General features: G+C 46.6%; 1 protein-coding gene and 1 long non-coding RNA gene across 10 annotated transcripts in view; one reads left to right on the top strand and one right to left on the bottom strand.

The window, feature by feature from the left end:
• Nucleotides 1–27732, top strand: part of LIMK2 (LIM domain kinase 2) — a 30634-nt gene that overhangs the window by 309 nt on the left and 2593 nt on the right. The window contains exons 1-17 of one of the 9 annotated variants that reach the window (XM_064392903.1): nucleotides 154–2078; nucleotides 2176–2275; nucleotides 4456–4564; nucleotides 14720–14855; nucleotides 16116–16225; nucleotides 16473–16661; nucleotides 17065–17170; nucleotides 18491–18687; nucleotides 19365–19551; nucleotides 20368–20384; nucleotides 21902–22010; nucleotides 22734–22865; nucleotides 23130–23186; nucleotides 23356–23421; nucleotides 24211–24385; nucleotides 25726–25781; nucleotides 27564–27721. In XM_064392903.1, the coding sequence (XP_064248973.1) occupies nucleotides 1971–2078; nucleotides 2176–2275; nucleotides 4456–4564; nucleotides 14720–14855; nucleotides 16116–16225; nucleotides 16473–16661; nucleotides 17065–17170; nucleotides 18491–18687; nucleotides 19365–19551; nucleotides 20368–20384; nucleotides 21902–22010; nucleotides 22734–22865; nucleotides 23130–23186; nucleotides 23356–23421; nucleotides 24211–24385; nucleotides 25726–25781; nucleotides 27564–27721 (2012 nt within the window). In that variant the 5' untranslated portion in view covers nucleotides 154–1970. Of the gene's footprint in view, nucleotides 1–153; nucleotides 2079–2175; nucleotides 2276–4455; nucleotides 4565–9196; nucleotides 9814–13739; nucleotides 13814–14719; nucleotides 14856–16115; nucleotides 16226–16472; nucleotides 16662–17064; nucleotides 17171–18490; nucleotides 18688–19364; nucleotides 19552–20367; nucleotides 20385–21901; nucleotides 22011–22733; nucleotides 22866–23129; nucleotides 23187–23355; nucleotides 23422–24210; nucleotides 24386–25725; nucleotides 25782–27563; nucleotides 27722–27732 lie in introns of those variants that run through there. The other 8 variants (XM_064392906.1, XM_064392902.1, XM_064392907.1 and 5 more) reach the window with 8 other exon arrangements.
• On the bottom strand, nucleotides 19065–22738 carry LOC135282809 (uncharacterized). The gene is made up of 2 exons (XR_010348845.1): nucleotides 20672–22738; nucleotides 19065–19518 (listed from the first exon to the last, which is right to left on the bottom strand). It is a non-coding gene; the product is annotated as an uncharacterized LOC135282809 (long non-coding RNA).

Genomic DNA, 27732 nt, shown 5'->3' with positions numbered 1-27732 from the left:
GGCGGGCGGCACCGCCGGTGCGCGGCCCGGGGGTCCCGGCGGGTCCCCGTGCCCCGGTGCGATGCGTCCCGGCACCGGGTGCTGCGGGGCAGTGCCCGCGGGCCCTGCCGGTGGCACTCACCGCGTCCCTGTTGTCCGCTCGAGGTCCCCCGGGGCCACGGCGGCTGCTCCTCGCTGGCCGCCTCTGACACACTCCCGTCCCGGGGAGCTCGACAGACCTGCTGCATGGATTGTGTCCCTTTGCGTTTCCTTCGCGCTGTTTCCTGCTCTGTTTTGTTCATTTCCGTCGTTTCTCCTGCATACTGAAGCAATTTCTGTTGGATTGAGGACTGTTCGTTTCCCTTTGTGAGCTAATCAGCCTTGCTGGGTACACTTAAACAGATGTAGCACTACAGCTGAGAGGAGGTGCAGTTTCTTCTTCACAGAGTTCCGAAGCTGATGGTTCACATTCTGTAAGATGGTCAGGAAGTAACTTGTTGCTTGTAGTCAGCTGTGGTGTAGTCATGATCTTTTAATGTGTTTCATAGGATCCACAGACAGTTTTGACACGTGTGTGTTGTGCTGGTGACACTGAATGGGAGGGGATGGAGCTGCAGAGTGTTTGGTGTGCAGGTAGTTTTGGCCTGCAGCTGTTTCAGAAGTTCAGCTGACTTCCAGGGCTTGCCTGCTTGGAGAGGAGCCTTGGCTGCCTGTGCAGGGAGGCACATGGAGCTTTGCCTTTTATTCCCAAGCCCGTTTGGTGTGCTGAAAAGCCATTTCCTTTACAGGACAACACAGATAGAATCAGGTTTTTCCAAGATTCTCCCAACCTTTACTCTGCTGTGCAGGTCTGAGCTCAGGTGGAGTTCTTGCTGTTCTGGATTAGCAGAAGGGCACAGGGGCAGGTGATCCAGGTGTGGGGCTGTGCACACTTGGGAACTGAAGTAGCAGCCTACACCACTTGTCACATTTGAAGGAACCCTTACAGCTTTATGGCGACCTTCCTGGGTACTGCTGGTGATAGTGGTGCTTGTAGCTGAACAGCAATTTTTTTTTTTCCCTGAAATAGCTAATTCATGCAAAAAGTGCAAGATCTTCACCTTGGTTAATTTTAAACATTGTTGTTGACCTACACGGTGGGGTAAAGGTGCATGGAAGGTTGATGGCTTCTGTTTTGTGTAGCTTCAAGGAACTTAACAGTGGTATGAACTTGCCTAAGCAACTGCCAAGTTGTACCATTCTTTGGAAAAGGGAAGTCCGTGGTTTGTGGTTTTCCTTGTCTAAGTGCACCTTTTTCTTAAATGCAGCCTTGCTGCAAGCAAACTCTTGGTAGTGGGAAGAAACAGGTTTGGGATCTGCTCAGCTCTGTGACACATTTCTTGTGCCATCCTGTGCTGAACTAAGATTCTTGACTCTTTAATATGCCTGCACTGCCCTTGGGATTTGGGATAGCATTTATCTGTGTGCCAAATGTTCTTTGTGCACAAGCTTTCATTCTGTTTTCCTAGCTTGCTTGCATCTAAGTAACCAGGTCTCTCTGGGGCTTTCTGGCAGTTCTAGCAAAAACTATTCTAGCTCTATTATAACTGTTATAAGTATCTTCTGAAAGGGCAGCAGGCCAGCATCACTCCCCCTTCCTAAGTCTGACGGTAGTTTGGTGTTGGCTGTACAGTCTCTATGGGAATATTCATTCAAGAGTGTAATTCCTTCCTGGTAGTCTAGTTGTTCTCCACTGAATGAAGTTTGCCTTTCCTTTCTTTCAGTTCTGGGAAATCCAGTTAATTATACAAATGAGAGCAAACGTTGTGTGCTGAGTCAGTGGTGTGGGGGAAGCAGTGATGTGGCTTCCTGGCCTAGAATGGTTCTCTCTTGGAATTGTTGTACTAGACCAGTGTTGCCGTCCCGAAATCTCTGCTCTGACAGAGCTGTAACTGAACCATTTTATGTGAAAAGTCGTATTTTTTTTTCTTCTGCAGAATGTAAAGAAGCAGATGTCACAACTGGAGAAAAAAAATATACAAGATATCAGAGTTTTATGTGGGAGTTCCCACTCTGGGGTTATAGACTGCCTGCAGCTTTCCATGTGGGAAGGCTTTCCTGTCAGTTACTTAAGGTTGTTCTTTACGAAGGATGTACCAATCTCTGTTTTCTCTGGTGTAAACTGGTTTCTGTTTGTGCCCTTATTGCTGCGTGCAGGTGAAGAAGTGTGGAGGTGTCTGGGATGTGGGGACAGCATTGCTGCTGGGCAGCGCCTCCACAAGACTGTCAATGAAGCTTGGCACATCTCCTGTTTCAGGTAGGTGAAGCTGCAGCCTTTAAACCCTGCTTGTGTTGTTCCACTGGTCAGGAGCTGGTGGTGAGGTAGCAGCACGAGCTGGGCATCCCTGCAGTGATCTCTGCCTGGCCTGTTCTGAGCTCTTTGGGGCTGTATCTCAGGGATGACAGGCAGTCCCAAGAGCAGCTGACACGGCCTGGCAGCGCGGCCGTGCTGACGCAAACGGGCACAGATAAGGGGCAAATAACAGCTCTGATTTTATTTGCAGCTCTGATTTTATTTGGTGGTGGCAGAAGCCATGGGTTACATGTTTGTCTTCTGCAGCATTCCATAGTGCCCAGGCAATTGGCACAGCCTGCTGCTTTTTCCATGTGGTAGGTGCAAGGGCGTTATCAGGGTGCTGATAGAGAGAGATCTTGCCTTTTGCTTTCTCTCCTTTCCAGACTCTTAAGACAGACAAACTTATGAAATCTGTTAGATAATGTTGCTGTCAGCAAGGACAAAAAGGGATGTCTGCCATGGTGGTAGGAGTAATGCCTCTTTTTAGTGTTCCATGAAAGCGTCCAGTTTTCATGCTCCAGAATCACATTTCTGTATTTTTCAGAGGGGTTCAGTACCTGCAGCTTCTACTGGCTTCTATGTTGGCTTGAATATGGGGAGGCTAATGTTTTGGATACTGTTAAAGAAAGTGGGGGAAAAGGAAGCCAAAGTGTGGCTTTGGAGGAATGTTTTCTGTGCCAAAATAAGCATCTATTGTCCTCGTTTAAAGAACAGAAGGAGAAAAAAAACCCAACAAAATACCCCAACTTTCTTGAAGTGAGGATTGTGGTTATTGGTATATTTTTAAAAAATAAAGCATCTCATGCTGCCAAAGCAGTGCAGGCTCAGTTGACTCGGAAAATGCTGTTTTAGTGACATGTTAATAATCACAATTACATTTTGATTTCATTACAAATCCTGATATTTTTGATTTCTGTTGGTTTTAGTGTTCATGTTTAGCCATAATGAAGCAGCTTTTCTTAATCCTGGTTTTCTCTTTTCCCTGAAGGCTTCCCTAGATAATGCCAGTAGCCAAACCCCAAGCTGTGTGTGCTGGGAAGTCTGTCCCTCTTGCCATTGAATGTATTTCTCCTGTGGGTCTTGATTTGCAAATATCTTGGTGCTTCTTGCTGTTAAGGTGAGGAACAGCTGAGCTGGAGGCAAATCCTGCCTTTGGGACACTTCACAGAAGATTTGTTTTCATAGGTTATATTGCATAATGGAGGTTTGGTTGTTGCTTCTGGTTTGTTTTACACAAGTGATGACACCAGCCTTTCTCTGAGCTGTGGAGGCACTTTTGGCATTTGTTGTTGCACTCCTTGTGCTCTGTGCCTTTGGTGAGCTCGAGCACCCAGCGAGGCTGCTGTGCTCAGTGAGCAGCTGGAAACTGCAGCAGAGGAAGCTGCCCTCCCCTTTTTCCCAGTTCCAGGGTAGGACTGTACATGAAAACAAGTTTCCCGTTTGCACTGTGCTCCTCCTTTTCTTCTGCTGTCCCTAAGCCATGCTGAGCAGCAGTCTTGTGCCTGATATCCCAAAGCCAAACTCGAAAAAGCCTCTAAGGGCAGGAGCTTTGGCAGTTGGTAGCTGTGAGTTCCGGCAGCTCTTGTGGAGTGTTTTTTACAGTCTTCCTGTGGATTAGCTGACTCCCTGGCCTGGCACAGAATTTCTCTAATGCTGATTGGCACTGCTCCAGGCTCGTTAGCTCTGTTTATTCTTGGTCAGGCTTGGCGCTGGCAGGAGCTGATGTACATGAGCGTCTCTGAGGATTTCAGTTTTTGTCGCTTCCCTCCTTCCTCAAACTGCATGTTCAGGAGCTTTTGTCTCTGAAACCTGCATTTTCTCTGCTGTGGCTTGAGGGAAGAGCAAATCCCTGTTTGTAGATCTTGGATATTTTTGACTGTTCTTTGGCCAGCTGGTTCCTTAGGCTTGAATCTGATGGGTTGGATCTGGCTGAGGAAGTTTCTTAGATGTTTCTGTCGCAGTGTCTGTTGTGAATTAACTCTGAATGTGCTTTTGTGCCTCTGAGTTCTGTTGAGACAGCACACACTTTCAAAGGTCACTGCTTTTCACAGTTTGACTGGATTTGGAAATTGCATTGCACAGAACTTCAAACATTACACCAAGAAAGGGAAAGACAGAGTGAAAATGTGCCTTTTTCCTAGGTCTGGATCATTTTTACCTCAGGGGATTATTGGAAGAGCTTTTGTTGACCAAGAGCTTGCTGCTTTTATTGTTTTCAGTCCAACTTTTTCCCATATTGCAAAACAGAAGGTAAATCTTTCAATTATACTTTTGAATAAAGTGTTATTGCCAGTGTTTATTTTTGGTGGTTTGTGTTGTTTTTCTGTAGTTAATGACTTATGAAATTAAAGACAATTCCCACTTTCTGTAGGGATATTGTGTATTTGAATTGGAGTAGGATGGAATGAGAAGACCCAGACATAGCTGTATGGCTTTATCCTAAGGACATGGTATTTGTTAAAAATCCAGTTTTGATTATTTGAAAACCACAAATTCAGATCAAGCCTGTAAACTACATCCAGGTGGAAAATAGATGCATAAGAAGAAAATAATTGGAAATGCTGGCAGGAATTTCTACTGTAGCAGGGTGCTTAAGCACTTTTTAGGAAGGAAGACAGCTGAGGCTCAGTTCCTTCCTAACCATGAAATAACAGAGCATGTCTAGTACTGTGGTCTATAAAATAAACCTAATTTAAGTAGCCAAGCAACACTGGCTTGCTGCAGAAATCTCTACTAAAAGCCAAAGCCAGAAAAAATGTTCACAGTATATCTTCAAAAGTAGCAGAAGGTGATGGATTACTGGTGATTTTGCAGTCACAGATTTAAAATATACTGTTTAGTTTATACCCAAACCAGTTAATTAAAAGCTGAAAAATCATCAGGAGTTTGAAGAGCAGTGGATTAGCTTTCCATGGATCAAGGGGTGCCCTAAGCTCCAGCTTACTGAACAGAAAGAGAAACACTACTCATTTCCCAGCTCTAGTGATTTGATTGTCTTTCAAAATGTAATTTTTCTGTACTGAATGCCATATTTTGTGTGATACAGAAATATTTCTTTCTCAGCAAAAACTTAGTAAATCACTTGGAATCTTTTTACATTTGGGGGCAGGGGAAAGCAAGCTAGGAAAACTTGTATGAAGACTGTATATAATTAAACCTGGTCTGAGGGTGCAGAATAAACTAGATGATTTCTGAGGGTATTTTTATAAATCTGTTTTTGGTATATCTACTATCAACTTATATTTGAAGTAAGCAATTTTTGTGGCTTAGGGATGATTAAGAAATTGGTCATCTAACAATCTCCAGTGACTGTAGGATGTTGGTGTCCCAGACTGTCTACTAGCACTTCAGTATCCTCAGGGTTAGAACCTTCTGTCTACTATCTTCAGAAATCCCATGTTGCAATTTAAATCCATTTCTCCTAGCCATGTTCATGAAAAACAAGCTTTTTCCCCTGCTTCTGTTAGCCACATAGCCTTCCCCTGTCAGAAAGCAATTTGTGTCTCCCATCAGTCCCTTGTACAAGGCAGAAGCCCTGGACTCAGCAGATTTAGCTTTTTCTCCAGACTCTAATTTCTAGACTTGAGATCACTTCTGTCGGTTCAATCTCTTTGGCACAGGCCTTCAGTTTCCAAAAGCAGCTCCCTCCCCAGAGGACAAATGGTTGAACAGGAATTGTAGCATAAATGTGGACAAATGAAGATGTAAGCAGGATGTGTATTAGGAGGAATTTAAGTTGTGGGATGTTTGGTGCTTTGAATTTGTCTTTAGCTTTTCACTTGTGAGCACGAGGCAGGTTTATCCAAAGGCAGCTGAGTTTGAGAGCAGTGGAAAGAGCGGTAGTAATAAAAGGCAGCTGAATTAAGGTAGGAGCAGGAAGATAAAAATCTCCTCTTCCCTCTCTTCAGTTTCTGGCAGTTACAGAAAGTTAATGATGGGGCCTCAGAGGTGAGAACTGTTCACTAATCCTGCAGATTGCTGGGAAGGTTCCTTTGGTGGTATCTTCTTCAGCATTGAAATTCAGGAGCTCTATCAGATTCAGAGAGAAATAGTTGCCTATTGGCACACGGATTGCTATGGCCATTCCAGAGTTTACACATTCAAAGGAACAATGGAGCACTTTGCAGGTGGCCAAATTCCTCAGGGGAATCTATCAGATACAGGGCATCAATGACCAGCCTTTTTATTTAAGGAGGAATGGGGCATTTCAACCCAAACTTTCTTTTGGTTGAATTGGCAGCTTGTCCTTTAGGGCAGTGATATCAAGCATTATTATATCAAGGTAATTAGAATTACTCACACAGCACAGAATGTGGGGCCCAGGAGCGAGGCAGGATCCTTCCCTGAGGAGTTCCCGGTCTTCACAGACCAGAGCAGCACGTTAAGGAGGAGTGAGGATGCCGTGGTGTGAGTGCCAGTCCTACTGCCATGTCTGCACATTACAGAGCAGAAGCCCCTGCTTCCCAAACGCTCTGTAACCTGGGAAGTGTCAGTGGGTTGAATTTCCTTGGTTTGCTTCTCAGCCCGCACACTCAGGAGGGCTGCAGGCGAGTGTGGTGGGGATAAAAACTCTCCTTCCTCATGTGCTTGGTGATGGGAGGTACTGAGCAGCATCACGGCGTTGTTCTGAAGATGTGCTGCTGCTTAGGCAGTGATGGAGCTGAGCTTCAGGTCACAGTTTGTTGTAGTTTACTCAAGATCCAAACGGTGCTGCTTGCAGGAGCTGACTGAATTGGTTTCAGGAGCTGACTCTCCTCTTTCAACAGCAGCAAAGCACGTGTTGCACGTTAAGTGCCTTGGGAATAGAATGAGGTGTTGGGATTGCATGAAATATTTGGAATATCTCCAAGCTGCACCCATGCTAAAGGAAAGACTTGCTGCAAACTCTTCAGGCATCAAGCAGATTCCTCTTCCCTCAGTCCCACACATATCGAAGTGTCTGTCTGTGCCAGGATAAGTTTGTGTATCTCAGGGCTGGCGGATGTGCTGAGCAATACATCTGTCTGCAGATATGCTGCTGAGCAGCACGGGATGTGGCAAAGTGTGCCGAGAGGCTCAAGGTATTCACCACTGGAATATCACAACAGCTGTGATTCATTTCTGTGGAGATAAATCTGTAGTGGCTGAGACTCAGTGATAAACATCATGTAAGTCCTTGTCAAGGTTTTTCGTGTGTTCCTTTTCATTTGTTAGTTATAGTATTTCTGGCAAAAGTTACTGCGTTGTTCTAAACCATAATGAAGAAAAAAGCTCCCCCCATGATGACTACCTGATTGTAGTGGAAATGCTGCCAGCCAGCATTTGCAAGAGAGAAGCTGCTGATGTCTGACTTGACTTGGTGAAAAAGAAATTTACTCCCCTGCATTTTGGCCCCCAGAGATGGTATCAGTAAAATTACAGAAGGTGCCCCCCGCCCCCACACACACACCTGTTATCAGCATTTTTGAAGTACAGTCATTCTGGCAGGAATTCAGATCTAGAATGTATGAACACATTAACACCTTTTCCAGAGCCCTTTTATCAGAAGACATTGTGTTCTCAAATAGGTCATAGAGACAACAGAAAAAGCAAGAAGTAACAAGACATTTCTGCGTAGCCAAAGTAACTTACTGGCTGCTGCTGCTGGGTCTTGCTGCAGAAGTAAAATAATTTTGATAAGAAATTTCCTGTTTAAATAGACATTTGACTATGTGTCCTTTGGCTTTAAGGAAGTCTTAAAATCCTTTCCTAGTTGCTTAGCTGTCTGGGTGGTTTTTATTACTTTGAAGTTCGGCTTTATCTGCTGGCTTCATTCACAGACTAGCTGGCTGCTTATCACATCTGTGGATCAAATCTTCAAAGGTTTTGTCTGGAGAGTTGGGATTTATGAGGTCACGTGGAATGCCCCTCGGAGGGCGGTGAGCCCATGGCAGCAGAACTGTGGGGAAGGGCTTTGTGTGTAGGTGCTGGAGGGGTGCTGATAGCCGGGGAAGCGCAGCATTGCCAGCGCTGGCCCCTTTTCAGCAACATATAGAGAATGTGGGAGACCAGAGCGCATTCCTAGACACAGACTCACCGTGTTGCTGCTTCCAGTAGAGCTGTGTGAAATGTCAGAAGGAATTAGACCCGTGCTGGAGCTGACAAGCACATCGGGCTCTGCAGCACAAGGCTTCACTGCACTTTTACAGCCAAGCTTACCAACTACACTCAATGGGGAAAATGGATTTTTTTTTCCCTCCAGAAAGGTGGCTGCTTATTAAAAGTTAATTTTTTAAAAATGCTTAAGAAAGGAGAAAAAAGAGCACAAAAAGCTGTGTAAGTTTCTGCATACTTCAGCGAGCAGCAGCTGTCAAATCTGCAGCCAAGACTGCCTTGTTCCAGCCCCAAGCGTCCCTGGAACAGTGTGCCAGCTGAGGCGAGCATCTCCAGGAAAAGCACATTACAGGGCTCTTGTGCTCTTGCCTCTGGAACAGAGCATGGTTTTCAGGCTGTGTTCAGGCATGCCAGGCTTTGCTGACTGTACAAAAATGGGCGGGCTTGGTGCGGCAGCATATGTTTGTTGCATTTTTGAGTGTCTTGCAAGCAGCTTTAGCTGATTAGGTCACTAGAGATCATGCTTGGCTTTGGACAAGAACAGTGATACAACTGCGTGTGCTGTGAGCTGCAGAGAGTATTATGTGCTGGTTTATATTTCTCAGCTTCCATTCAGGAGATGATGATTCTGTTAAAGGATTGTAATGATCTCTTAAAACAGTATTGGAAAGAAGGCGGTGTTTCCTTGGATGCAGCACACTGTGACCTGCAGCAGGGTGAACAGATTGTAGGTGCTGTGAAGGCAGGACAACCCCACTCACTGTGAAGGGTTTAGGAATGTATGTAGTTAATTTGATATACTTGGAGATGTGGCTCGTTGCCGTCTTTGACTCCTCCATTAGAACGTGCGGCTGCCGCAAAGACAAGTTTCACGTGTGTGTGCTTGTATTCTTTGGCCAAAGCTGCTCTCTTTCAGCACTAAATACTCAGCCCCTCTTTGGGGCTCCACCCCTGTGAAGGAGCAGAGCCTGTTGAGGCTCTGGAGCCGCCGCTGTCCGCCTGCCATGGCTCCTCCTCCCCTCCCACCCTTGGGTGGAACCAGAGAAGGGAAAACTTGCCAGTAGTTAGCAGCGGCAGAGCTCGCAGAGCCCCTGCAGCAGCATGTCCCACTAGCCCGGCTAGCAGTGCTTCTGTCCTTCCCGAGGTGCTGCTGAGCGCTGGAGAAGATGGTTATAGCAATGGGAGCCAGCAGAAATCTGAAAAGGAATGAGCAGCCGAGAGACCTGGCGTTCCATGGGCAGCTTCAAAGGGAGGTGAAGTATCTGAATCAGCGCAAGAGTAAATGAGCCCTGGCTGCTGCCATGTTGGCAGAACAGAGCTGTTCAGAGGCAGTTGGACGAGTTTGTGGCTGATCCGGTTTATCCAGTGTTGAAGATGGGAAGTTACTTGTCTGCTCCAGCTTACTTTGCTCCCAAGGATCCCTTTCGGTAAGTCCTGCACAGGGTCAGCAGTGGGCCTCCAGAGTGTGCTTTCCCCCTGTGATGCCATCCCAGGCACTCAGTGTGTGAGGCTGGAAGAACGAGGTCCTGTGCTCATGTGCCAGAAACAGCTGGCCTCAAACTGGGATCCCGTGTTGCTTTCAGGAGGTGACAGGGAAGATTCCAGTCCCTTCCCAGCTGCCTGGTTGGAGAGAGCAGCTCCAGTGTGTGCACAGCCAGGCAGGCTCCCTTCAGAGAGCACTCGATGTGCCACTGTGCCCTGTGTCCCTGTGCTTTGCTCACCAGCAGAGGAATGAGATTAATGTGGCTGCTGCTGCTTCTCTTCCAAAGCTCCTTGTGACTGGGTGAGGTGAGGTGCTGCTGTGGGAGTTCAGGAAGGTGATGTAATCTGCAGCGAGGCAGCACATAATCCTGTTTAAGAAATGAGGCACTTTGCAGGTAACTAGGGGTGAGAAGGATTCTTCTGTGATATTTTGGTTAATTCAACTTTTATTCGGTTTTGGTCCAATTGAACAAATGAGAATGGAGAAAGGCGATAGTTCCAGAACAACACTTTGATTGCACTGCTTCTCTACAGTGAGAGAAGTCGGTGAGGCTGAACACAGCCAGGCTGGTGATTGACACTGATGTGCTGATTAGGTGGATAGATGGGGAAAGGCACAGCTTGCACTTTCATTGTCTTCCTCCTATCCCCTCTGCTCGGATTTGCTTGTTATTGATCCTGTTCCACAAACACTTTTGTACTGGTTTGGGAGTAAGGAGCCTGTTGGTAAAACAGTCTAGGATAGGAGTAAATACTCCTGCACAGTTGCTGAGCTTCTTTAGGCAACTTTCTGAAACAGCAGCCGCTTTCAGAAGAAGGAAAGTGAGCAGACACTCCTTATTTGTAATATGTGTATGGTATTATACTAAGCCATAGATACACCTTCTCCTGAGTGTGGAAATGGTTTTGCATAGTCAGAGCTGAAGCACTGTTTTTCTAGTAGTCTGTTTCCTAGCGTCTGTTCTTCCTTGTCTGGTGTCTCTTACGTAGCCAGAGCACACACACACTGCTGCTAAGCCCAGGTGAGTAAGCCTTGGGGTGAGCTGCAGGCTGGCCTAATGCTTTATTCTGCAGCTCTGTGTGACTGTCCTCTCCCTGCCCTGCCTGCATGATTGGAACCACGGCTCTCCTGAGCGTTAACTGATCTGGCCTGCCAGTGTGTGTGAGGGGGCATTTTGTTAATGAGCCCATCTCCAAGGGATCTGTCTCTTCAGTGCCAGGGAAGTCTTTGCTTCCATGAAGGTATTGCCTTTCATTTAGCTGTAAAAGAGATGCCACCAGGCACCAGTGCTGCTTTTCAACTGAAACTGGGCTGGTTACCTGTTGTGACCTGATCCTCCTACCACCCACCCCCCACAAAACCAAGAGTCCATGGAGCACTGATTTGTGAGCTCTTTCTGCACTTGCTGTGCTGCAGAGCATCAGGGCTGAGCTCTGCACCCAGATGCTGCTTGCAGCTCCTGGAGGATGGCTGTGGGAGGGAAATTAATTTATTCTGTGCAGCCAAAGCTGGGAAGTAAAGAATTATAATGTCTGATCTGTATAATCAGAGCAGGGTTCTGCAGCTCTGAAAATGGTGTCTGGGCAGCAAGAGGAAGCACATATGCAGGTGTATGGCTGTTACCGGTCCTCCATGAAACTTGATGACCATGGTTTGCTACTCTGTAATAAGAATAGCAGATAATCTAGGAGAAGATTAGTGGTTTCTAATCTATAAAAGATAGAGGAGCACGGCATACTCCTTTCTCTTGGTTGTGGTGACTGGCAAAGGTTAGCTTCCTTAATACTTGTAGCAGTAATTGCATTCCTGTCTCAGCTGATGAGAGCCTTGGTGCAAGGGCACAGCTCCACTGAGGTGGGAGAGGAAGAAATGGCAACTCTTGTATCTTCTGGGATAAAATTCTGACATATCTCTTCAATGAGAGCCTTGTGGAACAATCATGTGCTGCTTTTATCACTTGGTGAATGATAAAAAGCATTGAAGCCATACCTGTGTGCTGTCAGCCAGTTTCCCACACCTGCCAAATCCAAGCCTTTTTGAGGTTACAGAATGCATGGTAAGTGACAAAGGTGCTGCTTGGCAGCATGGGCTGCAGCCTTGTCCTGCTCCTGGCAGGGATTAACCAAGCAGCCATTTAGAGCCATTCCAGCATCCAGCCTCTCCAGGGCTGCTTGCTCTGCTCCTGTTGCCTCATTGCCCAGGGTGGGGCTCTGAGCCTTAAGCTGCAAACTTGTCCTGCCCAGATTTGTTTAATTACATAGCAGAGAACTGACTGCTTGCTGACTCCACCTCCTCACCTTCATTTTGCTATGGGTGTGTTCCAAATTAGATACCAGTGCTTATTTCCGGATGGAAGCAAACTTAACTAAGTGCTATAAGGTTGAATCAAACCATGTAATACTAGAGGAGGGGTAAAGGGAAGGCAAATGCACATGATCCCCCACCTAAACAGAACTGTAGTTTGTATTGCTTTTGCAGAAATTTTACGTTTACTTAGGGAGAAAAGGAAAGAGGTTGAAGGTGAAATTGAAGAGGGGTGAGAAAGGGAAGATGATGTGCTTAAAAACAAACAAGTGACCCACCTGTATGGAGAGAACGCAGAAAGGCAAGTCCTGAAATCCTGGTGAAGCAGTCTCCAGCACTGCTGTCTGCATCCCAAGTGCAGGTCTGATCACAGCTCCCTGTTTGAAGATGTAATCACTCGTGGAGCACACACACTGGTACAGGCATGCATGGAGGAGTTGGATAAGTCTGAGGGATCCGATTTGCCCATGCTGAGCCAGATGTTCCTGCCACAAAATGATAGAAATCTTTGCTGTTAGTCTCCACTTGCTCTTTTTTCCCTCCCACTCACCTATTTGCTCATTCAGCACAGGGTATTTACTGGAAATGGAAGCCAAAGGCCAGTGGTTGAAGGCAGAATGCACTGGGATGCCTTCTGGGTCTCTTGCATACCAGGAGCAGGGTGTAACCATGACAGTGCCCCCAGGCTGGGGCTCTAGTGATGTATGTACCATGTAAAGCAATCTTAAATTACTGTTCCTTCTGCTTCACACAAAATTGGCAGGGCCTGTTGCATGTGCTGGAGTTCTTTCCCATCACTTGGAGGGGGGACAGGATTTGATGCTCCTCAGCTGGGAGGACAAACACTGTAGAAGCCAAATACATCTTGGGGAGCAATCTTCCTGAGGGGAGAGTACAGCACTGAATACTCCATGAGGTGTGTTTTTCCCTAAAGCCAAAGGCTGCTTACAAGCAGCTTTATCTTGTCACTTTGCAGTCTCTTGAGATGGAGCAAATAACTCTCTGTGCTCTCTTGGAGCATGACCAGCCTCACATATCATCATGCTCATTACAAGCTGCTGGAGTTTACAAGGAATGTCTTTGGCACAAATAAGCTTTTAGGAAGCTCGTGAGAGGTGAAGTCAACTGTAGCTCTCATCTTAGCCCTGGGAGCATGGAAGAAGTGCTCCTCCAGTGCCACCAGCAGACTGCAGCACACTGGGTGCTGAGGGAGACCAGCTCCTGGAGGGACACCCCCTAAACCCCCATCCCACTGCAGTGCTTCCCCCCAGTGCAGTAACTGAGACAGGTGCTGGGGTAGGAGACAGAAGAAAGTCTTCTTCTCACATTTGGGAAAGCATTGTATCAATGACAGGACTGATCCTCAAGGTGTTTCTTTGAACCAGTTGTTGGTGACTAACCTGGATTCTGCACTCAGAAATGGCCAGTGCCAGACTTATTTTCCTTTTAAAGTCTGAGAACACACTGCCCAGGGCTAATGGAATAATCCTTACTGATGCAACTCCTGTCTGTGCCTTATCTCTCCAGTAAGTCACACCTCTGTGCTGCTGAAGTTAAACTCCCTTGCCCAGTGCATCTTGCTGAGGCAGGATTATTTTGTATTCAGCAAGACTGGGTTCTGCTTAGGATTTTCTAAAAAGGTATCTGCAGTAGAATTTCTGCTTTTTTTTTTCCTTGATTTTTTTTGGGGGGGCTGGGGAGTTTGTTTCTTGAAAGGATGTAGATAGACAATTAATAATCGTTTCTTGTTGAAATAGAGGCTGACAGATATGTGAAGGATCTGGGGATTCTCTTCATGAAATCAGAGAATTAGTTTTATTTAGGAGGGTTTTTTTGTGAGTTGCTTGTGATGTTTGTTTTCTCATGCACTGTGATCAGCAGAAGGGAGAGCAATCGGCTGGGAAGGGTGAACTTTAATCACAGTTAATTGGTGGATGCAGTAATATATAGAGCTCAGGGGATGAACTGCTTTGAAAACTCTCCCTCAAATGCAGAATGCTGCAGTTTACCTTTTGGGAGAGGCCTTCCTACAGAACAATAGAAAAACTTTCCAGAAAGGTTGGTGCAAAACTGGCTTTGCATTTCAAAGGGAAGTGGATCCTGGTGCTCAGTCCTGCTTCCTGAACTGGCTGAGGAGGCAGGTGCCCTGGCACAAGGCTGATGCTATAGAAACACTGAGCAGAAACAGAGCAGAGCTCTTGCTGTGCTGGGCAGCTCTGCAGCTGGAAACTTGCATCCAGAGAGAAAGCAGAGGAGCAAAATTTACAAAGCAAAATTTATAAATGTGGGTTTCAATGTGTGGGATTTGTTTTAAAATTTGAAAGCTTCTTTTTCTTTGTACTGGTTGTATCCACCTCTCCTTACAGACTTTGGGCTTGGTGCTAATTTTCAGTCCAAAGAGCACTGGGAAGTGAAGGGTTTAGTACATCCATAACTGGCAGACCTACCTGGTGGTGAGCTGTGCTGAATGTGTTCTCCATGCAGGAAAGGACTGTAGATTTGTGACTTGCTGCCAACTGGAACTTTGCTCTTTTGTTTCCTTCAAGGTGCTCTGAATGCCAGGATCCCCTCACTAACTGGTACTATGAGAAAGATGGGAAGCTGTACTGTCACAAAGACTACTGGGGGAAGTTTGGGGAATCTTGCCATGGCTGCTCTCTGCTGATGACTGGACCTGTGATGGTAAGGACTCTGAAGGACTCCTGCCTGGAGGCAGGACATGCCTGCCTCCATGTCCTCAAACTTAGCTGGGAGTTATCCTGGGTGTTCAGATAACCAAATAAACTGAGGGTAATAATCTCCTTGTTCCTCTAATCTCTAATCAAAGATTAGAAATTAAGCTTGTGTGTGCATCTTCTAGATAAAAATTAATTTTGGATGGGGGTAGCTGTTGAAGGAGGGAGATGTGAGGATCTGAAGCATATGAACAAATCAAGTGCTGAAAAGTACAGACCTGTGAAGCAGAAAGGTGATTCAGGGGACATCTCTTCAGTTTCTGTAGCACAGTGCCTCTGTGTCTCCAGGGGTGATTTTCCACTGCACTGTGGAGTCCCAGCTCTGAGCTCAGGGTAAGCAGCAGGTTCTGGCTGTGGGAGGGTTGCCATCCAAGTCCCACCTGGGTTGTGGCCAGAGTGCTTTTTCAGGCTGACAGTGTCTTGAAGCAGTGTTAGCCCCAACTGCTTTGATGCATTGAACTCTGCCTCCACAATATGGGCTCACCTAAATGTTCCCCTCCTGCCACAGCCTTGCAAATATTTAAACTTTAAAACTGCCAAGAATGAAACAAAGCCATTATTTTTCTAGGGCCTAAATAAAAAAGCAGGATGGTACTCAGTAATATGGTTGCTACCTCAAAAGGAAATACTGAGAAATGTGCAGACAATTTCTCATTGCCTGCAAAAGTCTTTGCATAATAATGTCACTAAAAGAAGTTCTCGTAAGGGAAATAGAAGAATAGACCAATTAATAAAAATATTCTTTAAAGGTATTTTTTGTCACAGTTTGTGCTTTTTTTTCTGTCAGTTGGCTGGTTAAATATCTGGATTTGTGCACTGCCTGTCTGCCAAAAAAAAGCCCTTTCAGCTTTATTAATTCAGGCGTAACATTAATTATCTTGCCAAGAGCAACTGAACAGGAAGGTTTAATACCTTGTTTACTAGTCTGCAGCAGACTATCAACTATTTCTGATAGTTGAGCAGCTGCCAAATACAGCAGAGGTTCCTGGGACACGAGCTTTGCTTGGAGTGTTAATGTGTTTGTTTTGGAGTTCTGTAAACAAGGTGCCATGGATGGGGCTCAGGAAGGACAGAATGGACTAATATAACTCTTCAGTGAAAAACTGCCTTAGAGATGTGAGTGAACACATTGATTGCAGAGGAAAGCAGGAGCTGCATCTGCTGATGGGTTTTGGCCCTCCTAAGCTACTCCCTTTCCTGTCTCTAGGTGGCTGGCGAATACAAGTATCACCCTGAGTGTTTTGCTTGTATGAGCTGCAAAGTGATCATCGAAGATGGGGACACTTATGCACTGGTGCAACATTCCACTCTCTACTGGTAAGAGGAGCTGCACTTTGCCACAGCTCTGCTTCCTGCTGAGTGTAAGCTGTGTTCAGCTGGCTCAGAGCTCAGCCGAATGCTGCTCTGAGGAATGCCAGGAAGCTGCCTTGGAGGGAGGGAGGGAGGGAGGAGTGGTGTAAGCACTAAAACTATGGCTTGTGGTCAGTGAGAGAACTCAGACGTGTGAGTTTGGCAGGGAGGGATGGGAGTCACATTGCCATAATGACTTTCTTCACTCTTCCAGTGGAAAATGCCATAACCAGATTGTGCTGACACCGATGATAGAAAAACACTCCACTGAGTCTCTGCGTGAGCAGCTGCCTTATACACTGACCCTTATCTCCATGCCAGCAGCCACTGATGGCAAGAGGGGATTCTCTGTGTCTGTTGAAGGTGGCTGTTCCAGCTATGCCACTGGTGTCCAGGTGAAAGAGTGAGTATGACAGGTTTTGTGCATTGTACGTGTCTGTGCAGAGGGAACTTGTAAAAATCCTGCAGCATTTTTGTCCTGAGGGAATCTTGGGGTTACAGGGATGTAGGCTGGCTAATAGTCATTTGTGTTTGGTCTTCATTTCAGTCTTGTGAGAACCTTAACTGATATAATTGTATGTCTCAGTGCTGTCTCCTTCAGTGAACACAAAACATTTGGACTAAAATTTTACTTCTGGTGATATGAAGAGCTCTCTCCAAACCAGCTCAGCAGTTGGTCTAATGGTAGCTCCCTGTGCTGGTAGATTAGCACTGGTTTATTTCACAATGCCAATATGAAGGGGAGCATATTTTTGGTAATTTTGGCTAAACTGACTTCACATACAGACTGTAATTCCCACATTCAGAGTTAACAGGATGCACATCAGCCCCGATGTCCGGAACGCCATCCACCCTGCAGATCGGATCCTGGAGATCAACGGAGCTCCCATTCGTACCCTGCAGGTGGAGGAGGTGGGTAGAGCTCTGTTCTGAAGCCTCCTTCTCCTCTGCCTTCCTGCATCTTTTCTCTTTCCTGACACTGTTCTCCCACCCTACATACAGTGTGTGTACACCACTAGTACTTGTGCTGACAGGAGGAATAAACATGAAGGCAAGATTTGTCTTCCAGCTGGAGAGGAAATGTAACAGATGGAAATGCAGTTAGGATTCAGTCCTGATTTTGTGGCATTCAAACGTGAAGGGAGGTAATAAGAAAAGTCTAGGGCTGTGACAGAGGACAGAGAGGCTGTGAAGGCTTTCCCATGTACTGCTGGTAAAGTGCACAGTTCTGATCCTTCTAGAGGCACTGCTAATACACAAGGGCCCAGCTGTTCCTAGGGATGTTCCCATTGCAAAAAAACTATTTGCTGTCTTTATTTACAAGTAGATGCTTTCTACAGATATCCAGTGATGCTGCAGGGGTGTAAGGGGCACCATTGCCTTCACTTCCCAAGGGTTTTATTACTGTTGGCACTAAAGAGAAGATGAGGAGCACGAGGCATCTCTCAGATAGATCTCCGTGTAGCTTTTGCAAAGCTGTTTTTTGCAGCACTGTTCAAGATGGAAACTTGTGTAGTTTTTGAACACTTCCCAGAGAAAGAAAAGTATTTAATGTAGTCATAAAATACCAGACTGGAAAGCACCTCAAGGATCATCTGGTGCAATCTTTCTGGACAAAAGCACTATCTAGAGCACTATGTCCAGCTCAAACATAAATGTGTCCAGTGTTGGGGAATCCACCACTTTGCTGGGGAGATAATTCCAAGGGCTGATTGTTTTTTGTAAAAACTGTCTTTGTGTCTACCTGGAATCTTTCCAGGATTATTTTGTACCGTTACCTCTTGTATCTTCCATGTAACTCCTTGTGAAAAGGAAGTCTCCATCTTCTTTGTAGCCACTCTTTAACTACTGGAACATGGTGATAAGGTCTCCCCTAAACTTTCTCAAGGCTGAACACACCCAGTTCTCTCAGCCTTTCCTCACGTGGCAGCTTCGCAGCACTTCAGTTATCCTTGTGGCCCCTCTCTGGACCCTCTCCAGCCTGTCCACATCTTTTTTATATAGGTTACTTGTAGCTGACCAGAAAGAAGTATTGGATAGCACAAGGAACTTGTGTTGCCAGCCCGATTTGTCTGGTAGACAGTTGTGGTGCACACAACTAAACCACAACTATGGAGTGATCTCACTGAACTCTCTCCTCTGATTCCTGAGGGGCATTCCCTGTGTCTCCTCTGTCTCCTGTAGTTTGCATTCCTCCATCTGCTGTTATGCTGCCCTTTGGTTTGCTTTCAGGTGGAGGAATTGATCCGCAAGACAAGCCAGACCCTTCAGCTGCTGATCGAGCACGACCCTGTGTCGCAGCGCCTGGACCGGCTTCGCCTGGACTCCCGTCTCCCCAGCCACATCAAGACACCCATCTCCCCCCGCTCCCTCTCTCCTCTGGACATCAAGGAGAACCTGGAAGGAACGCTGCGACGGCGCTCCCTCAGGTAAAGACTTGGAAGCACTGCCTCTGTCCCGTGCTCCTGGCTGGACAGCTTAGCCTTGTGATGGCAGTGACTGTGGGGACAGGCTTAGCTCTGATGTGAGCTGTGGTGAAACCAGTGGAGAAGTCATGGAGAGCTTTGGATTCTGCTGTTGATGTACACGCTCTCTCCATTGCCTTTCAGGGTGGCAAACCTTCAGTAATAAAAAAAGAAGCTCTACTGTTAACAGAGAAAAGCTACTAAGTTTCAGAGTCAGTTAATGTAAAGGTCAGGTTTTTACCAGCCTTGGATGACTGGGGAAGAATTTGGGGAAGGGGAATCTGGCTGAGACCTGGGTCTTGGGAAAAAGTCTTTCTGAGAGTGGAGGACTCAGTTGCTCATTTAGTTCCTACCAGTTTGTTTAGAGATAGCAAGTGATGTGTCTTCACAGCTTCCTCCCCCGGTTCTCAGAGCTCCACCTCAGACTGCCAGTGCAGCAGAGCTTGTTGTTGCTGTTAGGCAGCTCTGACTTGGAAGCTGCTCTGGATTCATAAGGAGCTTCCACAGTCCTGGGAGAGCATCTGGGTTTGGAGATAGTGAAAGCACTGGAGCACATTAGAAAGTGGTCCCTTTGCAATGAATGATGGGACCAAAGGTTACCCAGCAGCTTCCCTGATCTTCCTGTCCTCCTTGTTTTCCAGGAGAAGTAACAGCATTTCCAAGTCTCCGGGCCCCAGCTCTCCAAAGGAACCTCTCCTTCTGAGCCGTGACATCAGTCGTTCTGAATCCCTGCGCTCCTCTTCCAGCTGCTCCCAGCAAATCTTCCGGCCCTGTGACCTGATTCATGGTGAAGTTCTAGGAAAAGGATTTTTTGGACAAGCGATCAAGGTGAGGGAGGTCCTCAAACATTCATCAATTACTTTGAGTACAGCAATGTCTGCCTGTCTTGGCATCCTTCCCCACCTTCTCGGTGGTTTTGCCTTCCCAACAGTGATCAGTCTGGGATCTTCCCTGGTTTGCTCTGAGATCCATTTCTGTTTCCTTCCCTGACCATGAGTGTGTCTGACTGCAGATGATTTTGACTTTGTCCCGTTTGAATGTCAACCTTGGCTGTACATGTTCATCTCGTGAGTCAGATGTAGCACTCCAGAGTGCCTGTCACAGCAGGCTCCTGGCTGAGGAGGGGAGAACAGGGAGCAGGCCACACTTCCTCTTACAAGCATCTTTCCTATGATGTGCATTCAGCTCCCCGGCATTTCTTACCCATCCTTAGTGTGGCATGTTCAGGGGTTTGCTAGGCTGATGTAGTGACCATGTCTGAACCCCTGGCACAGCCTAAATGGCTTGTCAGTGTGGGGGTAGTGGTCAGGTCTCGCATGACTCTCACAGTTCCAATCTCAAACAATAGCATTCTCTTGCATTTAAGCTCTCTGACCTTGACTGAGGGTACTTCATCAGTTCCTATCCCAACATTCCTGACAGCATCAGGGGCAACTTCCTCTGCCTTGTTAAGGTTCTGTGAGTTCCTCAGTACTCAGGCTGCACTCACCATGGGATGGGACTTCTCCCCTAACACTGGTATAAACCTGAGGTGTCCAGCCACCATGTTCATTTCATGCTTCCATGGGAGGTGATGAGCCAGCACTACAAACCCAATGCTTGATCCATACTAATGAGCATATTTCTCTTCTTCTCTGCTCATAGAGAAATAACAGGTGCAGGTAAGTGAAACCTTTGCTCTGTTGCATGCTTTTGTCATCTGTATCCCAGCAGTTACTGGCACAAAGGCATTTCTTTTCTGCTCAAGTTGCCCCATGGCTATCTTGTTCTGGTGCATGCTCTGGGAGTTAAATTTGCCCCCATGGAGTTTCATGTGACACTTGGTTTAGTTTTGCTGGTATGTCAGCTTAAGAATTCCACTTAGCCTTGCCTTTGTCTCTTCACTTCCCTTTATCATTGGATATTAGATGTCCCTGGCTGAAACATGCAGTGTTCCCTGGCTCATTACCTGTGTATGGATGCTTGATTTCAGATGGGAGCAGAAGAATATTGTACTCTTGCTTCTGTTGTGTTGTTCCATGCACTCACGTTCCACCTGTGTCAGCTTTGTGATGTCCATGGCTCCAAACACAACTGGTGTGTCACAGTGTTTGCAAGAACTCATAAGCTTCCTAAATACTGTAACTGGGTCATGTGTTCTGGATTTTAGTTCTAGAGGTTTTCTAAAGGACTTTTTTGCCTCCTACCTTAAAAAAGAAAAAAAAAAAAAGTGACATTTTTCTTAGGCTTCAGATTGACTGGGTGTGATGCAGCAAGTCTTGTATCTGGTCACATAATTCTCTTCTGATCAGAGAGGCAAGGTGGTTGTTCAGTTCACTGCAGATCTTAGGGAACCAGAGCTGTCCAAGTTAAGCAAATGAAGAGGAGAGGATTTCCAGGAAAACATGCTCATAGGAATTTGGATCCTTTCTACTCACTCCTGCACCCTGTGCAAGCAAGCCTGAGCTGGTTACAAAAAGCCTCCATAATACAGCAAAATGCCAGGAACTAGTTGGAGACAGGCACACAGTTCTTGAGGAACTGGAAATGCTTTCTATGTCAAGAGCCAGGAAATTTATTACCTTATTATTGTGATGGATTTCTTTGTGTTTTGCACTGTTCTAGGACATTCCTTGCATGTTGAGACACACTGCTCCAAAGAAGCAAGGTAAAATTAACTGCTTCTTGCCTTAACTGAACAGCCTGTGCATTCCAGTTCCACTTGCATGTGGATGAGATTCCCCATAAAGCCAAAGTATTTATAATGCAGTTTTGGGTTCTTTGGTTTGGTTTCTGATGCAAATGAACATTGATTCTTTTGCTGATACAGAATGCAGTTAGTGAAGCCTGTGTACAAAATGTGAGCATCCCTCTGGACAGATCTGTTCCATAAGGGAACTTGGAGCATGCACCAGTGTGGAGGCTTTGGCAGCCTGTGTGCACACTCAGCCCTGTGCTGCCCAAACTGGAGCCTTCAGCTCTGGATCTTGGCATGGTGCTCTGTCAGCTTTAGGTAGTTTCTGTTTCACATACAGCAGATTCAGTGAATTCCAAAAGGAGAAGTTTCACATGGTTTTCAGCAGATCCCTGGGCTCTGAATTTCCTCCCATCTCTATTCTTCTCTGGATGGAGGGGAATGTGCACTTCTAAAGAAGTTGCAGGAACATTGGAGCTGTGTATTCTTGAACCTTGCCTGTAGTTGTGGGTTTTGTTTCCACCAGGTGACTCACAAAGCAACAGGAAAGGTGATGGTGATGAAGGAGCTGATTCGCTGTGATGAGGAAACACAGAAGACTTTCTTGACTGAGGTAAGAGCAGGATCTCAAACAGCTTCTGAGCCAGTAGCATGGTAGAACTCTCCCATCTTCTCCAGAGAGAGAGATCCTGCCAGCAACGTGGCAGGAATGAAGGTGCTGAGGAGGGAGACATTGCATGGGGAAAAGCTGACATGAGCTGAATGTTTGCTGCAGTGAAGTGTGACTCACACTGGGCAATAGACATTGCTTCAGCTCCAGCTCATTAATTTTTCAATGATAAGAGCACCTTCAGAGGCAAATTGAGCTGTGCAGTACATAAAGGATTTATCCCTTGAGCCTTGTGCATAAGTACAAAGGATGAGGGCCAATATCTGTAAGATATTTAAGGCTCACGCTGTATTTAAGCAAAACTATTTTCTTGGTGGCTGCCTACCATGTTTTTCAAAGTCAGATTTAGCTTAAAGGCAGTTCCCTAAACACCTGACACTGCTGTTGTGGCCCTAACACACACAGCACAGACCCAATAGCTGCTCTGGAGAGTTTTGCCCTCTGAAATATTAGCCAGACTCAAGGATGCTCTCCTTAAAGACTAAGATCAGCTTAATTGCACAGCATGAAAATGAAGAGGCAACAGTTAATTGACTGCCTTAAGGTTGGGTTTGAGTGATCTCTGTGATCCCTGAACAGGACTTTGAGCACTGGAGTGCTTTTCACCACAGAATGGATCTGTCAGGACTTGTTCCATTCACTTTTTGGGTGGGATGTCTCTTGCAGGTGAAGGTGATGCGCAGCCTGGACCACCCCAATGTGCTCAAGTTCATTGGTGTGCTGTACAAGGACAAGAAGCTCAACCTGCTCACCGAGTACATCGAGGGGGGCACGCTGAAGGACTTCCTCCGCAATGCAGTGAGTATGGACACCTGGGACACGTGTGCTGGTGAGCCTCAGTGTGCTGGTGGTTGTGCCAGCCTCACTACTCCTTATTAGTCTTCTTTGGAGCTGTGTAGTAAAGCTGCTTCGTAGCTGTGGGTGAGCTTGAGGCAGGAAGCCTCTTCTTGCTGGGGCTGTATCGTGTGTCTCTGACCGCGGTAAGAGTCCCTCTTGTGAAGGAACTGCTGTCTCCAGCTGGCTGGTAAGATGGTCCCTGACCATTGAGCATTTCTCTTTCAGGACCCATTCCCCTGGCAGCAGAAGGTCAGCTTTGCCAAAGGGATTGCCTCTGGAATGGTGAGTGGGACTCTTCATAACAGAGCAGACTCTGGGGTCAGGGTTTGTGGCTTCAGGAGGGTGGTGTATGAGGGGCTGTGGACACTGCCTGACTGCTGGAATTGGGTTGTGGAGTCTGTAAATGCTCAGCTGGGAACCCCTAACACCAGCTTTTCTCCTTCTGTTCCAGGCTTACTTGCACTCCATGTGCATCATTCACAGAGACCTGAATTCACACAATTGCCTGATCAAGCTGGTGAGTTACACCTCAGTTCCCACAGCATGCTGCTTCTCTCCTTGGCATCCTCCTCCCTTGGTTTTCTCCACATGATGTTCCCTCTTTTGTCAGGGTAGAACTGAGTTCAGAGAGGCTTTGTGCCCCAAGCAAAAAAGTCTCACACAGGATTTTCCAGACTGATCCAGCTTTCACTGTTTCAGTGCTCTGTTCTCTTACCACCCTTCCTCTGGTAGCAGCTCCTATAAGAGTCACCTTCTCAGCGTTAGTACAGTTCTGTTCTGTATCTCAACTCTGAGGTGTTCTCTGCCGTTGTTTCTGTTCTTTTAACCACTGTATGACTTTTTGTTGGCACTAAGGATTCAGACAAATGTGTAGGTGTGTGCACATGTGTGTTCTCTCATTTTTTTCAATGCTGGGTCACAAGATTTTTGTGTAGTTTCACTTCCTCAAGCCCACCCTTTTTCACTTGGCTTCAGACAACCCAGGATGAAAGTCCAAGTTAATTCCTGACCAGGTAAAAGAGGAAGATCTAAAGGAAAGGTCCAGGTTTCCCCTGGCAAGGGTAGCCAAATTGATGGGATAAGTTCTAGCAACCACACAGGAAATAAGATAATGAAGGGAGCAAGTGATGAGTTGGGATCCTGAACTAGGTATCTTACACTGTCTGGACATCCTGCTATGCTCATGTGGCTGCAGGGAACCTGGATAGTTGCCTTAGACTCTAGTTGGTAGTGAACAGGAATTGCAGCCTCTTTCCTCCTGAAAGGGGCTGAGAGTGACCAGTCTTGTACTGAATCCCCTGTGCAGGATAAGACCGTGGTGGTGGCTGACTTTGGTCTGTCTCGGCTGATTGTGGAGGAAAGGAAGAAGCCCACTTTGGAGAAGCCGTCTGCCAAGAAACGGACGCTGCGCAAGAGCGACCGGAAAAAGCGCTACACGGTGGTTGGGAACCCCTACTGGATGGCCCCAGAGATGCTGAATGGTAAGGAGACAGCCTGGGACAAGGTACAGACATGACAGGATTACTGAAAGTTTCTATGTCCCGGTAACAACCAAACCTTTTAGAGCCTGTGGTTCAGACCTGCTAATGTGGAAGCTTTTATATCCACAGAGGCCATAGCTGCAGTCCTGCAGTGCCTGCCCTGGGAAGCCTTTGTACCAGGCCAGGAACTGTTTCTGGCTCCAACAGGATTCTTCAGGAGGGCAACAGAATAAACTTGCTACAATCCAAATAAAAGGAAAGACAAAAGAGGCTGAGATAAAACTAAACCCAAGATCAATTTCTGTTATAGCCTCATGCTTTGGAACTGCCCCTTGAGACAGGGAATCATTACATTCTGGGATGAGATTTATGTGTGCTGTTGCACAGATCCAAGGAGAGGCCATGTGCTGCCAGGTTTGCTGAAGCCTCAGGTTTCAGGTGCAGGGAAATCTGGGGTTTGACATGCAGCCCTCAGTTGCATTCATTAAGGTTGAGCTGTGACCCTTGGAGGAAAAGCTGCCCCTGCAGGAGTTGAGGTGAGGGTGAAACACAGTGGATACAATTGCCTTGTAATGAGCAGGTCTCTCTGACCAGGTTAGGCAGTCTGGCTGGCTGGGATATCAGCATTGTCCAGCACAGTCTGCTGGGGAAGGGAGGACTGGGCTCCTCTTCCCCAGTTTTCTATGTTGCTTTCTTGTGTACAGTTCTGTTTGCCTTTCCTCAAGGCCTCCAGCCCTAAAGAAGTCTGAGGCTGTTTCTCAGAGTTTGTTTCAGTCCTGGCATTTGTCAAGAGAACAGCAAAATCATAGTCTGACATCAGCTCTGAAAGCAAGGCTGCTTACCAGTTAGTGGCTTGGGAGGGGTGTGTCTGTAAGCAGAGCGTGGCGTGCTGGAGCCTGCCAGCTTTCCCAGGATCAAAGTGCTGCCGGTGTGTAATTTATTATCTCTGCAGCCACTGCAGCAGGGGCTCGCTGGCTGCTGGGGAAGCTGAGCACTGGCTCCATGCTCTGTAGAGATCCACAAGAACAGCAATCAATGAAAATGGGCAGAACTTTCCATAGTTATTCTTAGCATTTGCTCAGATCTGATACAGTGCTGTCCTGTAATTCCCCAGTACAAGAGAGAAGCAGGCTTAAAATCTGTAATGGCAGTGTAATTAATGCAGCTGGGATATACAGATCTTGGGGTGACTGACCCTGCTCAAGACAAAGCCTACCTTTGTCTCCTGTTTTAGGGCTCTCCAGGGAATAGCCTTAGTTAAGCTTGGTACTGGCAGCTCCTGAAATACCTGGGTGGGTAACTCTCTCTTTACAGAGCTGAATGTCTTATGTTTCCTACAGGACAGAGCTACGATGAGATGGTGGACATTTTTTCATTTGGGATTGTTCTCTGCGAGGTAAGACAAGGACATTAAATGGCATCTTTAATGTCCCCATCTCTGTGTACACATGGTATCACCCAGATCTCTGCATCTGAGTGTGCAGCCTGTGACCTAACAGCACATCAGCACATTATTAGTGAATTAGACTGGGAGAACAAGCTTACCCTGCCTCTGCTTCCTCAAGGAAGATAACTGGCTTGTAGTTTTCTGGTCCCAGTTTCTTCCTGGACTGAGAGAAGCTGTAAAATAGTCATCAAGTTCTGACTAAGCCTGCTATCTGTTTGAAAGTAGATGTATTCCCTAGAACTGTGGGTGGTTTTTTTTTTCTGCCTCATTAAAAGAACAATCAGCTGCATAATCTCAGCAAATTCAGGGCCTCCACTGGGGATGGCACTTCACTTCAAAGAGGTGGAAACAAAAACCTCTTTGCAGGTCGATTATTGAAGCTTGCACCCTGAAGTCTGTTGGCTTAGTTTATTTCTGAGCCAGTGCAGAGTCTGACTGTTATATCAGGCTTTTCTATCTGCAGAACAAAAAGCAGCACTTGAAAGCTGCAAGGTATTTTCAGTTTAAAAGGTGTGTATGACAGTGGAAATACAGATGAAAGGCACAGTGTTACGTGTAACACAGCAGTTGCAGGAACACCAGGGGATGCCAGCACAGTTTCATTTTCAGTGTCTGGATGAAGGGGACAAAGAAAATGTCTGTGCATAAATCTTTGTGGCCTCATCTGGAGCTCTGTTTACACTGGGCCCTCCTCTCAGAGAATGTTGTGGCTGTGAGTGATAGAGTTAGGAACTTGAAAAATCTGTATGTGGGATTAAAACAATTGTTTCATCTAGAAAAAAAAGACAAATAAAAGGGTAACAGCATAAGAACATTCTCTTTGTCACCAAAATTATGATGCCAAAAAAGCCCCCTAAAATTAAACACTCAAACAGATATGGACATAAACCTGCCAAAATACATAATGGGTGTTTCTGTCTAGTTACAGGATGTAGCTGTCGTGCTGAGTTACTGGCATAGAAAAGCCTGGGTGGTTATAAATAACACCCTTTCTTTGATACCCAGTGAGGCTTTAAACCCAATACTCTGGCCATGTGAAAGTTTGTGTTGACCTTCTGAGTCCAGATCCCCCCACAGCTCTCTGCTGTGGGCTCCTTCCCTCCTACACTTGTGCTGGAGGGGGTGAGCACTGGGGCAATGCTGGGGCAGGCCTGCCCTGTCCACCCAGCCCTTTAGTGGCTCTGCTTTACCTGCAGCCTCCTGGGTGTCAGTTATGGTTGTTCTTGTCTGTCCCAGCCCTCTGGCTGTGGTGGGGGCTGAATCTGCCTTCTGTCACTGGCAGAACAATTCAGAATTAGAGGTGCTGTTGACTTCCCAGCATATTTTAGGACAGGCTCTGTACCGAGGGGCTTTGCTGATGGTGTGGTAACATGGTTAGAAAGGGGAGGGATGGGATGGTGATGCAGGTTGCCTTGATTACCTGCAGTCAGGAGGGGCTGCATCATCCCCAGCTGCAAGACACTGTGGAGCTCCCTGAGAGGGGCCCATCATGCTGTGTCTTCTGGCAGAGAGACCCTGGGCAGAAGGAGAAGGCATCTGGGACTTCCTCCACAGCCATGGACACATTGCCAGGTCTTGAAAAAGTTTCCAGTGAAGTTTGTCTGTACATAGTGCCATGAGCTCCATTGGAAAGGAAGAACAGTTTCTGTTGTTTCCTTTCCACAATAATATTTTGAAGGAGCCCCTGCCTGATCTGCTGCAGTACTTAAGTGCTTCTCTCACTCTCCCTAGATCATAGGCCAGGTTTATGCTGACCCAGACTGTCTCCCACGCACACTGGATTTTGGCCTTAATGTCAAGCTGTTCTGGGAGAAGTTTGTTCCTGCTGATTGTCCTCCAGCCTTTTTCCCTCTGGCTGCTATTTGCTGCAGACTGGAACCAGAGAGCAGGTAGGTTTGGG

This window comes from Passer domesticus, chromosome 17, assembly GCF_036417665.1.
Source record: "Passer domesticus isolate bPasDom1 chromosome 17, bPasDom1.hap1, whole genome shotgun sequence".
Classification (NCBI taxonomy): Eukaryota; Metazoa; Chordata; class Aves; order Passeriformes; family Passeridae; genus Passer; species Passer domesticus.
Note: the sequence above shows the minus strand (reverse complement) of the source record. Positions and strands in the feature narration are given on the sequence as shown.